Below are 12,987 nucleotides of genomic sequence, written 5' to 3' on the forward strand. Positions count from 1 at the left end.
AATGAAAAATCAAAACAAAATAGTTAGCAATGCAATGGACACTACAAAAAATTATATCATACTAATACAGTAACAAATAACGATTACAGAAAAGAAGTCTTCCCCAAAATTTTACAATATCTAGAAATAAGTGTATCTATAAATAAGCGACTTATAACTTCAAACAAAGTATTCAATCTAATCTGATCATTATATAGGATTAATACTCACCAGTCGGTTTATCACAGCGCTTGTATCCATATATTGCGTCTTGGGGTTTTTACTTACCTTAGTCCATTCAACACCATATACTGGTTCAAACTTCAACGCCTCTTTTTTTCTCCTCGATATTCATCCCTATTTTTTCATACAACGAAATAGCCATATCCATGAATCTCCATATCTTGGATTTTTCCTGACGGCTCTTTCAAACCATTTTAAGGATGCCTGATATTGACTTTCGGAGTACAATGACATACCGATCTCCAATAAAATAGCATGGTCATTACCAGTTTTCTTTAATGCGTCTTGGAATATAGTTTTCCTTTGAGAAGCCCTCTTATTCCCTAATAACCGTATCCTTTCTACCCAAAGACCTGGACTCTTTGGAAATTTCATTAGGCCTTGATCAACAATTAATTCTGCTTGCTGGTAATTCTCTAATCTACTCTCCATCTGAGCTTTGGTTATAAGGAGAATATCTAATGTTGGGTTCTTTAAAATTGCCGTATCTAATTCGGACCTCGCTCTTATTGTATTCTTTAAGTATATCTCATCAGTACGAGCTAGATAAATCCATAATAAAGGAGAATCAGGGAGTTCCTTCGTTCCCGAGAGATAAATTTCTCGAGATGTTTTATAGTCTTTTGTATCGATATAGATTTGTCCTAATTGCAAATAAAATTTGTAGTTTTTTGGAAAATGTGGCAGACAGCTTTCTGAAAGAAATTGTATAGCTTTCTCATTCTGGCCATTATATCTTAATAGACTAGCATAGTAATAATGGAATTTCTCAACTCCTTCCGGATCATCAACACTGTTTTTCTCTAATATATTCGTTGCTAAAATTTCAGCTTCGTCAAATCTTCCTAAGGTGCATAGCAACTTGAATTTTGCAGACAATAGTTTTGAAGATTCAGGTAAAATATACAACGCTTTATTGAAAATTGACAGAGCTTTTTCCGAGTCTTGAGAATCTCTACATATTTCTTTGCCGTATTTCAAAATTAAGTCTTGATTTTTTTTGATAATAGAAGGGTGGGATCCGTAAAATAGAATACCATCGAATGTCGTGTACATTTCGTCCTTATTATCTAATAAATCACATGCCTCGATAAAGATATTCCACAGATTCAAATCAGTTTGATGGTTGATCAATAACGTTTTAAAACAATATAATTTAGTTCGACATGGTTCGAAGGATTTTAATTCATTCACACATTCTTCCAATGGATATTCAGCTAATATGACGCTCAATAGTGTCATGAACGTAAGTTTGTATTTTTCTTCGTCTTCCAATTTTCTGGCTTTCTCCAACCACTGTTTCAAACTTAATAGTTGTACTTTGTTATTTTTCAAATGTGAAATATAATTATGCAAGATGGCTGACAAATCTGCCTCCAGCAACGTTGGATTAGACATTTCTTCTAATTGACAATCTAGTACGCATAAATCGGCATCGTTGGGCAAATATTTTCTAGCCTTCTTTAAAGATACTTTGGCTGCTGCAGGCTCTTGTATATTAATTAAAGCCTTCCAAAGACTTAAACTTTTTGGGACAAAAGCAACTGCTCGTTCTAGGATTTTTAGTCCTTCCACTTTATCTTTTTCGTACTTAATTGCTAATTTCCAAAGCTCCTCACTATACGGCATTTCTTGTAAAGCCTTCCTAACTACTCGATATTTATTAAGGGCTTCGTTTTCCAATTCAACGCCTTTCAACCACAAAGCCACGCTTTGGGGGTTGAATCTTATTGCTGATGTCACTAAGACTTTGCAACGGTGCAAGTCAGCGCAGTGCAACCTTATATTCTCAAGCCAGAGATCGACACTTTTGGGACAATTGGAACAACCCTCTTCAGCTAAGTTCTTCGCGAGACGAAAATTTCTTGCATTATCTTCTAACTTAATAGACGCTAGCCAAGCATCTGGTTTTCGTGGTTCACTTCTCCTGTAAGATTGTAAAATTAGTCTTGTTTTCTTAATGTCATCATTGCTTGTAGGAGTAATATTGGACACATCTGTTATTAATGATTCTAATTTATCTATTATCCCAACACTACCGCTATCTGTTTGCCTCTTCAAATCGTCAAAACCAGAATCTAGCTTACGAGCCAATATCTTTTCACGTTCCTCTGTTAATTTAACTAAATCTACGGATTTCGAGATTAAAGAATCAGGAGCCGCATAAGTTTTCCTATGTTGTTGTTCTTCCATTCGATTCCTTTTATTACGTCTAGTAGTATCTCCTGCCTCGGGTATGTGTAACCATTCCTCTTCAGAAACCGTGGCCAGTGAACGTTTTAGGTCTGCAAATTGATGCGGTATATCAGATATGGGATCTCTAGAAGTAGTGCTCAAATTACTAGTTTTGTGCATCCTTTTCGACGTTAACTTTTTCTCAATACCTGCAAATACTTCTTCAGCTTCCTCTTCATCAGTAGTATCTTCGATGGGAATTTCATTGGTGATATTACCTTGTAGTCTCTTCGGAAGTTTATGATTTATATATTTCCCTCCTCTTGTAGAGAATCCTGTGGCCCCTCTACCTACACCAGCAACGTAACCTGGTGGAGGAGATTGGTCTAAAAAAGAAGGTCTCTCCATTGCGTAAATAGCTTTCCCTCTGTTGATTTCGATGTCTCACACTGGAAGCAGAAGATGATATATTTTATTATGTAACTTAATTGACTAAGAAGATATCTATTGTCAAGAAATCGCCTCTACACTGCTAATATTGTAGTATATTAGTGGAAATTGAATATAATTTTTCCAAGAAACATTTGGAGGGTTGGCCGAGTGGTCTAAGGCGGCAGACTTAAGATCTGTTGGACGGTTGTCCGCGCGAGTTCGAACCTCGCATCCTTCATTATTTTTTTTCTTTTTTGTGTTATACAATAATCACAGAATTCTGATAACAGTGACCTATATTTTGTCATTAGATTTCTCAAGGAAATGGCTATTATCAAAAGACTACGTAGATTGCAACTGCTATGATTTTTGGCAACATCTTCCACACATAGCTATGACCACTCTTTGTTTATTTCTCACTAAAAATTATCAATTAGGCCTGGTTGGGCAACTTTTTGAAAAGCTTGTGCCCCTCTGTTAAGAAAAGTTTTCGGATCTTGTCCTGCCCCACGGGCAAGAAAACCTGTCCACTCCTTGCCCAACCCAACCAGTCCTACTCTAAATGCAGGGTTTGTTTCTTAATTTCCGTTATACAATTGACTCAACATAGTTAAGCTATTCAACCAGCTGGCAGTTAATGAAAAACTAGAATCTGGTGTCAAAGCCAAAGTGATGTAATCGGTAAGGTGGGAGCTTACCTCGTTCATTAAAACGTTAAGCTCAATAATTCCATCAGCATATGGGGCAGCAGCAGCGTGAGCAATGGAGGCAAAAGTGACAGCAGCTAATAAAGCCAATAAGTTAAAGTTCATGGTTGGGTTCCAGTGGATGTTGTTGTTTGAAACATTGTATCGTGCGTTTTTTTGAGTGTATTTGTACGTAGAATAGAGGTAACTGTTTAGAAGAGAATTTCTTCTTAACCATCACATAATATGAACATTATATTATAAACCGTATACTAATATCCTAGGAACACTTCTCCATACGAGAATAATAGCGAGGTAGCATGTGTCATCCTTTATATGGACTAGGATATAATTTATCAAAATAAATTCAAAGACAAGTTAATTCTTTATTAATTAGCTATATAGTAAACTTAACAGCTTAGGGTGATGATAGAAAAAATATTGTATAAATGTTCGTTGCAATAAAAAATGTGGTATCGATATGATTAGATCTCGAAGGATATATATAATACAAAGAAGCTGTATTCGATTTTTCGATGTTTGATGTAAAAATTGGTAGTAGTAAGAACAAATGGATGTGGACGTAGAAGAAGGTTAGATAAGGGTGATAAACTGACATAGATTTTGTCAGAATTATTGAGTTTGAAATATTATCAAAAGGTTACCAGAAGAATCGTAAGCTTCTTATTTCTTACTTTTTTTACTCTTCTTACCCTTCTTCTTTGTCTTCTTTTCAAGCTTTGGTGGAAGTGCCTTTGGAACTGAGTGGGCCATTGGTTGCAATTCAGGTGCCTCAAATTTGTAGCCTATATGATCCATACCAATATAAGATGCGAATACGACGAATAAGCATGGCATGACACACAAGAATAAGACATCTAAGATACCGTAGAAAATGTGTTCAGAATCTGGTTGTAAAACATTACCACCTTCGCTAATACCAAAAGCAACTGGGTAAACAAGCCATAAGAACATTATAATACCGTAGAAAATTTTGAAAACGTTCATCAATTCAGAATTACCCTTGTTCTTGACTAAGTTTCTGGTTGTAGTCATGATACTGATAGAGGTAACGATACCGGCAGCAATACCAAAACTGTAGTAACCCCATTTGTAAGTTGAATGGACTAGTGCAGCAATTAAGAAGCAAACGACGTAGAATTCAGTGAAACAGACATTGAAAGCAATGTGCCATAGTGGAGTTTTACCGAAGATTGAGGCTTGAATAATTGGCCATGGGAAGGCCAAAAACCAACCTACATATCTGGCATAAAAGACTTGTCTCATACCAGGATGTTCAGCTTGTGTACTTGTTTGGACATGATCATATTTAGCTTTAACTGGAGTCCAACCTAAATTGGAAGCCATTGTGAAGTAAGCAATCATCATGAAACCAGTTGGAGCTAAAGCGGTATAGTAAAATAATCTTTCATTGATAGGTTTTCTGAACATCAATAATACCATTATTATGAAGAAAAATAAAAATATACAGAAGGCAGACCATAACCAATCTGAACCTTTGTCAGTAATATGGAAATCAACACCAATTGGTTTGTTAATTTTGACGGCTTCATTACCACCTCTCTTGACTAACTCGATGAAATTAGACATTATTTCACGTGGAATATTTTTTTGAAATGAATAGATGATTAAATTAGTTATTAATAGGGGATTAAATGACCTTTTATATTAAGTGTTCACTTATCAATGAGTTAGGGTATAGTAATTATTGAAATACTGTAAATTTCTCAGCGTGTTTATCAAATATATTCCAATTAAACTAAACATGTTAGAAAATCCGGAAAAGGAAGAAACGTTAATATTAGGTAGTAGGTGAAATTGAATGTATGTCGCTCCTTATAAATAATAACTAGCTGAAAAGACTCGTAAAATATTACATTATTACGTACGTATTTTTCACTAATCCATCTTCCTCGGATTTTGCAAATTTTCTTCTTGAAAAATTATGGAGAAGATCATTGAATAATATTTAATATTTTCCCTTTCCGTCCATTTGTTTGTTTTCATTTCTGTAATATTTATGTTATTCTATTTTAGAATACCTGCATGGTCATGGGCTCGAGCAGAGATGTGAGTAAAACTCTGCAGAATGATTGAAGCCGAAAAGGACACAACTGTTTGCGTAGGTATCTGTTGGGAAGTATTTTGAGTGATAAAAGTTCCAAAATTACAAACGAATTACCCAATTAGGTTTATTATTTTGAAAATTTTCAATTGACAACCGGAGGAATAACACTGTGTACGTAATTTTAGTTGTTCCAAGACCGGAAAATTGAGACAAAACGCGTAGCCGGCAACTTGCCAGATATCCGTTCGAGGAGCGACAAACCCATCATTTGTGCCAAAAAAAGCGACTTAAAATCAGAATTTAAAACACCAGTTTTTCGTAAGTGACGTTGCGGAATTTTTCCCAGTACGTAGTACGTTCCTGACTTTGAAGCTTGCTTATATTTATATTATTCGTAAAAATTTTCGAACTAATACAACAACCATACCATCTTAGTTTATATTATCTCCTAAAACAGATGTTAGGCGAACTAATATGAAGAAAACTCGTAACGGGGAAACAATATGTGAAGAAAGACTCACAAAGTTACCTCGGCTAGTTTGCTGCAAGATGTAATGTCCTTCCTCTGTTCATTTTCTGAGTTCTGAGTTTCTATGTATATACTCCCATGTGACACTTGCCTCTAATTTTGCTATTTCGAAAAACCAGAAAATATTTGAACTTTTAAGTAGTGGTCTCTAATTGGCTATCTTGGTTAAGTTACTTATTCATCTGTAGACCTTATATATAATCAAGTGCCTTCACACCAATACAAATTGCTGTGCAAATTGAGAATAAGTTTACGTAATCATTGTATGAAATGACCTTGCAACTCCGAGAAACAGGACGTTACGTATTATTCTTAAAGTGGCCCTTATTTTTTTGTCAAGTGGAACCATCAAGGATTCTTCAATTATTGAAAATCCCGCAAAGAAATGAAGGTAGCGGAGAAATTGGGGGTCCAAAAACCCTCTATGAAACCCAGACATTATTAACAAAACACTAACTTTAAAGTTGTCTTGTTACCCGGCTTCCACAAAGATCCACACTTCTTTTTCAATTAGGTTACTCAATGAGGTAATAAAGTACTAAGATAACGTTATGTACTTAAGGTACTCCCGGACCATATTGGATGATTAATTAGAATATTGATTATACTAAAGCTCCTCGTTGAAAGTTCAGGATTAAACGATAATCGTATCCATCTCATAGTCCACTGAAAACTCTTGTTATTACTATATCTCCGAAGTGACTCGGGGACGGCTTACTGGCAGATGTATTACTATTCCCCGGTGCACTGCACGTACACAGTAATATTGATTCAAAGTCTGCTCTCTTCTACATCCTTATTTTAGTACTTGATTATTTCCGAACTATATGTGAGGGGGGTGTTATAATCCTGACCACAAATGGACGAACCAGCAGACAACTTCATTGGATATTGAAGGTATTAGATTCAAGCTATTTGATGTATATATAGGGTAATTATATATGCCTTATGATTATTGCATTTGTCGTTTATAGCTTCTCAATTATTGTTCAACAGCGTGTATAGAAGAAGATAGGTCAGTTATCAGGGCAATAGTCTACGTCTCAAATAGAGAAAGTGTTTTGCAATCAATCTATAAGGTAATATAGATAAAAAGGACAATCCCAAAATTATAGCTTCTGAAAACTCATGGGAAGTGCATTTTTAAAGACGATGATATAACTGGAATTTCTCACCTTTTATTTACTTTTGAATTAGAGCTTTTTCCATATTTTTCAAAAAGAAAAATATTGAAATTTTTCCTATTTTATAACGAAAGATAAATAAAAAAACTACATACCATCAATTAATTTCCTAGTTTTAGCTATGAAATAATCTCCTTAACGAACTAAAGGGATGAATATTCCGAGTTATCGGGAAGTTTGTTTATGGGAACCATTAAAAGGTTTCTATTTACTTCAGAAGAATACCGCGCCAGTAAGCAAGGGCCATATTCTTGATAAACGAAGTGTAAAACATGTCACGGTGTTGGGAAAATGGTATACATTCACCAGATATGTCCCTGTGGGGACGGTCTGCTCCTCTCCCTCTTATAGGTGAGAGTAATATCTAATTATGTAAAATGTATAGGAAATAAAATCCTCGCTTATATACTTGTAAAATTTAACAGCTCATCACATCACATCGTGGTTATACGACATGATTTAATATACGCCTTAAATTCCAACACATATACATTAATGATGAATAGTTGAAAAGATACATCAACCTTTTCATTTATATGCTTGAATTTTTATACAATATTGTATATAGTGTCTTACTTAACTAAAACGGGGTAAACAGCCTAACAGAATTTTTGTACAAAATTACTTGATCCATTGATGGAAAATACTACCTTACTTGATTTAGAGTTTATTTTGATGGGTGTTGCAGTGTTTCGATATCCTTTTTGATATAGTAGCATTTGATATAAGAAACCATTCAGAGACAATTTGTTTCAAGGCCACATTTTTTACTATTTTACCAAAACGTATGGACCTGATAATGAAGGAAGTGTTTGATGAATTTGGAAACAGGTTAACTAAGATATCTTTAGTAAATGTGAGTTATGTTTTCATTTCAGGATATGCTAAACAAAGGTAACTTCGTCTGTGCATATATGTAGCTACGAAGTAAATTAAAGGGCACTATCCAGTACTAAGTTGCCAAGATTTTTTGGATCACTACGAAATTAGTAATACGAATGGGAAACTTCCAAAAAATCCATTACTCATCGTCTCAAGTTCCTGATAAAATGTTATTATGTACCATTAAAAAGGAAACCCCTCAGTAAAAGACTATAATTATCAAACGATCAAGTAAACAAAAAGATATGGAATTGATCGTGTCCAGCTAATTCTCGTTCTATGCGCCCCAAACAAGTGGATTCTTGGCAGATAGCTGGGAAAACTAAATAGGAGGAAGAGGTAAGGCGTGTTGGCGGGTCTCGTTCACGGTCAGGCCTGGGAGGGGAGGGAAGGGTAGGGAAATTGGGTTGGATTGAAAAATTTGGGGGCTAGACTCGTTGTGACTTAGCCAGCCGGGGTAGGACCGAAAATTTGGCGGTAAAGATACGCAGATAGCCAAAATATTTTTAAGGTTGACTAGTAACTACAATAAAAGATATTATATAGATTAAACTAGACACTACAAGATAAATGAAAGTTATATTGGATTATTGGCATATAATTTAGTAATGTATAACATCTTCATTAATAATAATATATTACTTTTACTAGATATTTATGAAATATTTTGATAGTATTTCCTCCTCCCACTTCTTCACAGAGGAAGAGATACCGCATTAATTAGTGTACGAAGACGAGATGTAATAGTTGCACCTGATGATAATAAAATTACAGTATTCAATAATGGTAATTCTAGAGGTTGAACAGTTTCCGTATCTACTGGATATCATTGAGCACCTAAAACACATCAGGACTTACAGCTGCCTCCAACGGTAATAATGCATCAACATGTTTTTTTCAACTTGCAAATATAAGGGTTATGAATATCAATCTACGTACTGATTTTTAGAAAATTGTGGGCAGAGAGAGATTTACTCAAATTCTATGTGAACGGGGGGGGGGGGAATATTTTACTCTCGGGGGTCGGGCATAGAAAATATTTTACTCTCGGGGGTCGGGGGTAGAAAAAATATTTTTTACCCTTCCCATATCTAGAGATCAGGCCTGGGACGGATTAGGATTAATGGGTTGAAAAAGCAAGGATTGGGGGCGAATTTTTTGAAAAAAAGGTAGGGTAGAAATCAAATTTTATGGATTGAGAACAGGGTTGGTCTATTCTGGCCATGGATTGGGGCATGGATTGAAAAAAAATTGAAAAATAGTAGTCGTATAATATGATTTTTATAGTATTTTCTTATAAATTACGTAATAAAAAAATGGATTGGATTAGGATAGACTTTGGGTTAGGCTAGGATTAGGACTGGATTGAAGATTTTCACTGGGGATTAAAAAAAGGTAGGGTAGGCCCGAAATCCCTTAGGATAGACCAAAAATCCTATCCGTCCCAGGCCTGCTAGAGATACTAACGCCACTTACGTCGTGAACTCGTCATTTCTTACATAAGAAATTTCTAAGAACTGACTTGCGTTCATACACAACGCTAACCGTCCTCACGTACGTTCGTTCATATGTAGCTGCGAAGTTGCGTTGAGTTAGTGCCCCGAATCGGCCGCCTCTGCCGCGTGTGCCTTAACAAATAGAAGGAGGTGGAAAAATTGGCGAAAAAATACAGATATTCAAAAGACAACTATATAAGGGGCAATAATCAAATACTTCAAACAGTAACTCAATTGCTCTTTTTTATTGTCCCCTTATTAGCCAGTTTTGTTCTAATAAGAAACTTCATACACATACACACACACAAAACAACTACTATTTCAAAATGCCAAAGGTCGCTATTATCATTTACACTTTATACGGACACACTGCCAAGCTTGCTGAGGCTGAAAAGAGAGGTGTCGAAGCTGCTGGTGGTTCAGCTGATATTTATCAAGTTGCTGAAACTTTAACTCCAGAAGTTGTCAAGGCTTTAGGTGGTGCTCCAAAACCAGACTACCCAATTGCTACTGCTGAAACATTGACTGAATACGACGCCTTCTTATTCGGTATCCCAACCAGATTCGGTAACTTCCCAGCTCAATGGAAGGCCTTCTGGGACAGAACTGGTGGTCTATGGGCCAAGGGTTCTTTACATGGTAAAGTTGCTGGTTGTTTCGTCTCTACTGGTACCGGTGGTGGTAACGAAGCTACCATTATGAACTCCTTATCCACTTTGGCACATCACGGTATCATCTATGTCCCATTAGGTTACAAGAACGTTTTCCCACAATTAACTAGCTTGGAAGAAGTTCACGGTGGTTCTCCATGGGGTGCTGGTACTATTGCTGGTGCAGACGGTTCAAGATCTCCAAGTGAATTAGAATTACAAGTTCACGAAATCCAAGGTAAGACCTTTTACGAAACTGTTCAAAGATTCTAAATATTTTAAAAAAAAATTATATAGTAAAAATTATAAAAATCTTATTACTTTTTTTTTGTTCCTCTATAGATGGCAAGTAAAAGAGTAAATGAATAAATGAATAAATGAAATCGAAGTTTTCCGCCCCTTTAACATTTTAGATGGTGCAAAAAATACAGTTTATAATGTAGTTAAATCAGATTTATATTGTCTCATGTAAATATATATTTAGGGATCTGAATATAAGTCTAGAGAATAAATTGCTTTTGCTTTCTTTTTTCTTCTGTTATTCCTTTTTATTTTCCCTTAACGTTGACTGGTTGTTGTTATTCTCTATAAGTGCACTTAAAGCGGGGGAGTACGCGATGAGGAATTCTAACCTTAAAGTCATATTTACATTAGGGAAACCGCTCATATTAGATGGATGAAACAAGGGAAGAGTTAACTATAATCTCTTATCTATGGATAATACAAATGGATAACTTAATCAATGAATACAAATTAGGCCTAAGGTCCTACGAATGCTTAGAAAAGGAAGTTAAGAGGACCAACTTTGAAAATCTATTCGAAGATGTGAATTTTTCATCCGACACCAATTTCAATACTATTCTATCATCACCAGATCGAAAAAGTGAAGAACCATTTAAGACAAAGATTCATAAATATGATTTAAATAAATCTAACTCAACCAATTTGCTTAGCCCTAATTGTTTAGATATTGATCCAACTGGTCAGTTTTTATTGAGTGGAAATAATAATGGTTCAATTATCTTGTTTGCATTAGATGATAAATTGAAGGATAATGAACTATTCAATAAGAAAGTTAATTATTCAAAGCGAGCTGCTTCTGAAAAAGAAATAGAGCCAATAGTGCAATCCTCCAAGAATCATTATATTAAGGATCATAATAAGGATGGGATGAGAATGGTTCACAGTTTTGAAACTAACAGAAATAAATTTCGGATGTATAGAAAATCAGATCTAAAAAACACTTTCCCATACTCTAGCAATGTACCCAATTTGACAAGTGCAAATCGGATTATTCCAAGCGAAGAAATGGAAGATGAAACAGGATCCCACATTTCTGGAATAAGTACAATGAAATGGTATGGAGAAGATAATGGTATGTTTTTTACTGGATCTTATGATAAGATAATTAAAATTTGGGATACCAATGAATTTAAATCTGTTCAAGATCTGCCGTTTGAACATAAGATCAACCAAATTGATAATGTTAAGAATAATTACATGAATGAAGTGATTGTTGTCGCTAGCGATGATTATTATCCACGTTTAATTGATTTAAAGAGCATGAATTTAGGTATAACAGTTTTTGGTAAATCGACGTCTTCAAATAGGAGAAGAAATGATGAAGGAATGAATTCAGAGATTTTGACTTGTAAGATGAATCCAAACAATGGGAATATTATTTGTTCCGGTGATGCTGAAGGAAGGGTTAAATTATGGGATTTAAGGATGACGAATAAGTTACTTTATGAATTGCAGCGGGAACAGTCAAATACTGGGAACGCCAATAGTAAGATTAATACCAAAGCGCACCTACAGGCTTGCACTGATCTTTGCTGGAATGAAGTTGGAAGTAAATTGTGTTCCATTGGGACAGATGGCCGATTATATATCTGGGATCCATTCTTATCCGATAAGACATTAATTAATAGACCTCAATTATTAGGATCGATCGATTTGCTACGTAATAGATTCAAAATACGAACGTCTCAACGTTTAATTTGGTTTAACGATTTTGTTATATGTAATACAGACAATGGTGAGGTACATATTTATGAAACTCAACAATATAAACTTTGGAATAAAATAGAGCACCACCAATCATATAATACCAGTATAATCTCAACTGGTACTAATAAAAAAGAAAGGGTACCTACTATTTGACTCAAATGAAAGGTATGGCCTTACAAAAAAATCTATCGAACAGTAGAGGGCTCCGACTTTACCTCGGAACAACCGGTTATATATCTGAATATGTATAATGCAATCGAAATCAATGGTCAATTCTTTAGCTACCCACCGATTCGGTTACTGAACTACTTATAAACTATTTGTATTAATTCGCTCTATTCTAGAATATACAGTACGTAACGTTGTACAATATATGAGTTCGATTTGAATCTATCATTACTTGCTCCTGTGTCATATATATCATGGAGACCTGTGACAATAATAGCAAATTCCATGTCGGCACTACGTTCGGTTGGGCTTCTTTTTGAAAAAGATGCCCTCGCAGTAAAGTGAAAGTTCTCAAAGAAGCTCACTCATTGGGGTTCGTAACAAACAATCTCAGAATCCTTTAGCGACACTACACTATATTTGTTCCAATTTGAAACGTACATACTCTATGAGCCCCAATATTT

At 35.1% G+C, this 12,987-nt stretch overlaps 4 protein-coding genes and 1 non-coding gene across 5 annotated transcripts; 3 read left to right on the forward strand and 2 right to left on the reverse strand.

Annotated features, from left to right (window-relative positions):
• Nucleotides 1–336: 336 nt before the first annotated feature.
• On the reverse strand, nt 337–2,805 carry PRP6 (U4/U6-U5 snRNP complex subunit PRP6; the record flags this gene model as incomplete). The annotated part of the gene is made up of 1 exon (XM_003667926.1): nt 337–2,805. One exon carries the CDS (start codon nt 2,803–2,805, stop codon nt 337–339), a length of 2,469 nt encoding a protein of 822 aa, XP_003667974.1.
• Nucleotides 2,806–2,983: 178 nt separating this feature from the next.
• NDAI0Atrna20L lies at nt 2,984–3,067 on the forward strand. Its single transcript has one exon. It is a non-coding gene; the product is annotated as a tRNA-Leu (tRNA).
• Nucleotides 3,068–4,199: 1,132 nt separating this feature from the next.
• Nucleotides 4,200–5,126, reverse strand: MRH1 (Mrh1p; the record flags this gene model as incomplete). The annotated part of the gene is made up of 1 exon (XM_003667927.1): nt 4,200–5,126. One exon carries the CDS (start codon nt 5,124–5,126, stop codon nt 4,200–4,202), a length of 927 nt encoding a protein of 308 aa, XP_003667975.1.
• A 4,895-nt stretch (nt 5,127–10,021) lies between these two features.
• On the forward strand, nt 10,022–10,618 carry PST2 (flavodoxin-like fold family protein; the record flags this gene model as incomplete). Its single annotated transcript, XM_003667928.1, has 1 exon — nt 10,022–10,618. The coding sequence occupies one exon, from the start codon at nt 10,022–10,024 to the stop codon at nt 10,616–10,618; it is 597 nt and encodes a 198-aa protein (XP_003667976.1).
• A 399-nt stretch (nt 10,619–11,017) lies between these two features.
• On the forward strand, nt 11,018–12,508 carry RAD28 (Rad28p; the record flags this gene model as incomplete). The annotated part of the gene is made up of 1 exon (XM_003667929.1): nt 11,018–12,508. One exon carries the CDS (start codon nt 11,018–11,020, stop codon nt 12,506–12,508), a length of 1,491 nt encoding a protein of 496 aa, XP_003667977.1.
• Nucleotides 12,509–12,987: the final 479 nt, after the last annotated feature.

The sequence above is a fragment of the Naumovozyma dairenensis genome, chromosome 1 (assembly GCF_000227115.2).
Source record: "Naumovozyma dairenensis CBS 421 chromosome 1, complete genome".
NCBI lineage: Eukaryota > Fungi > Ascomycota > Saccharomycetes > Saccharomycetales > Saccharomycetaceae > Naumovozyma > Naumovozyma dairenensis.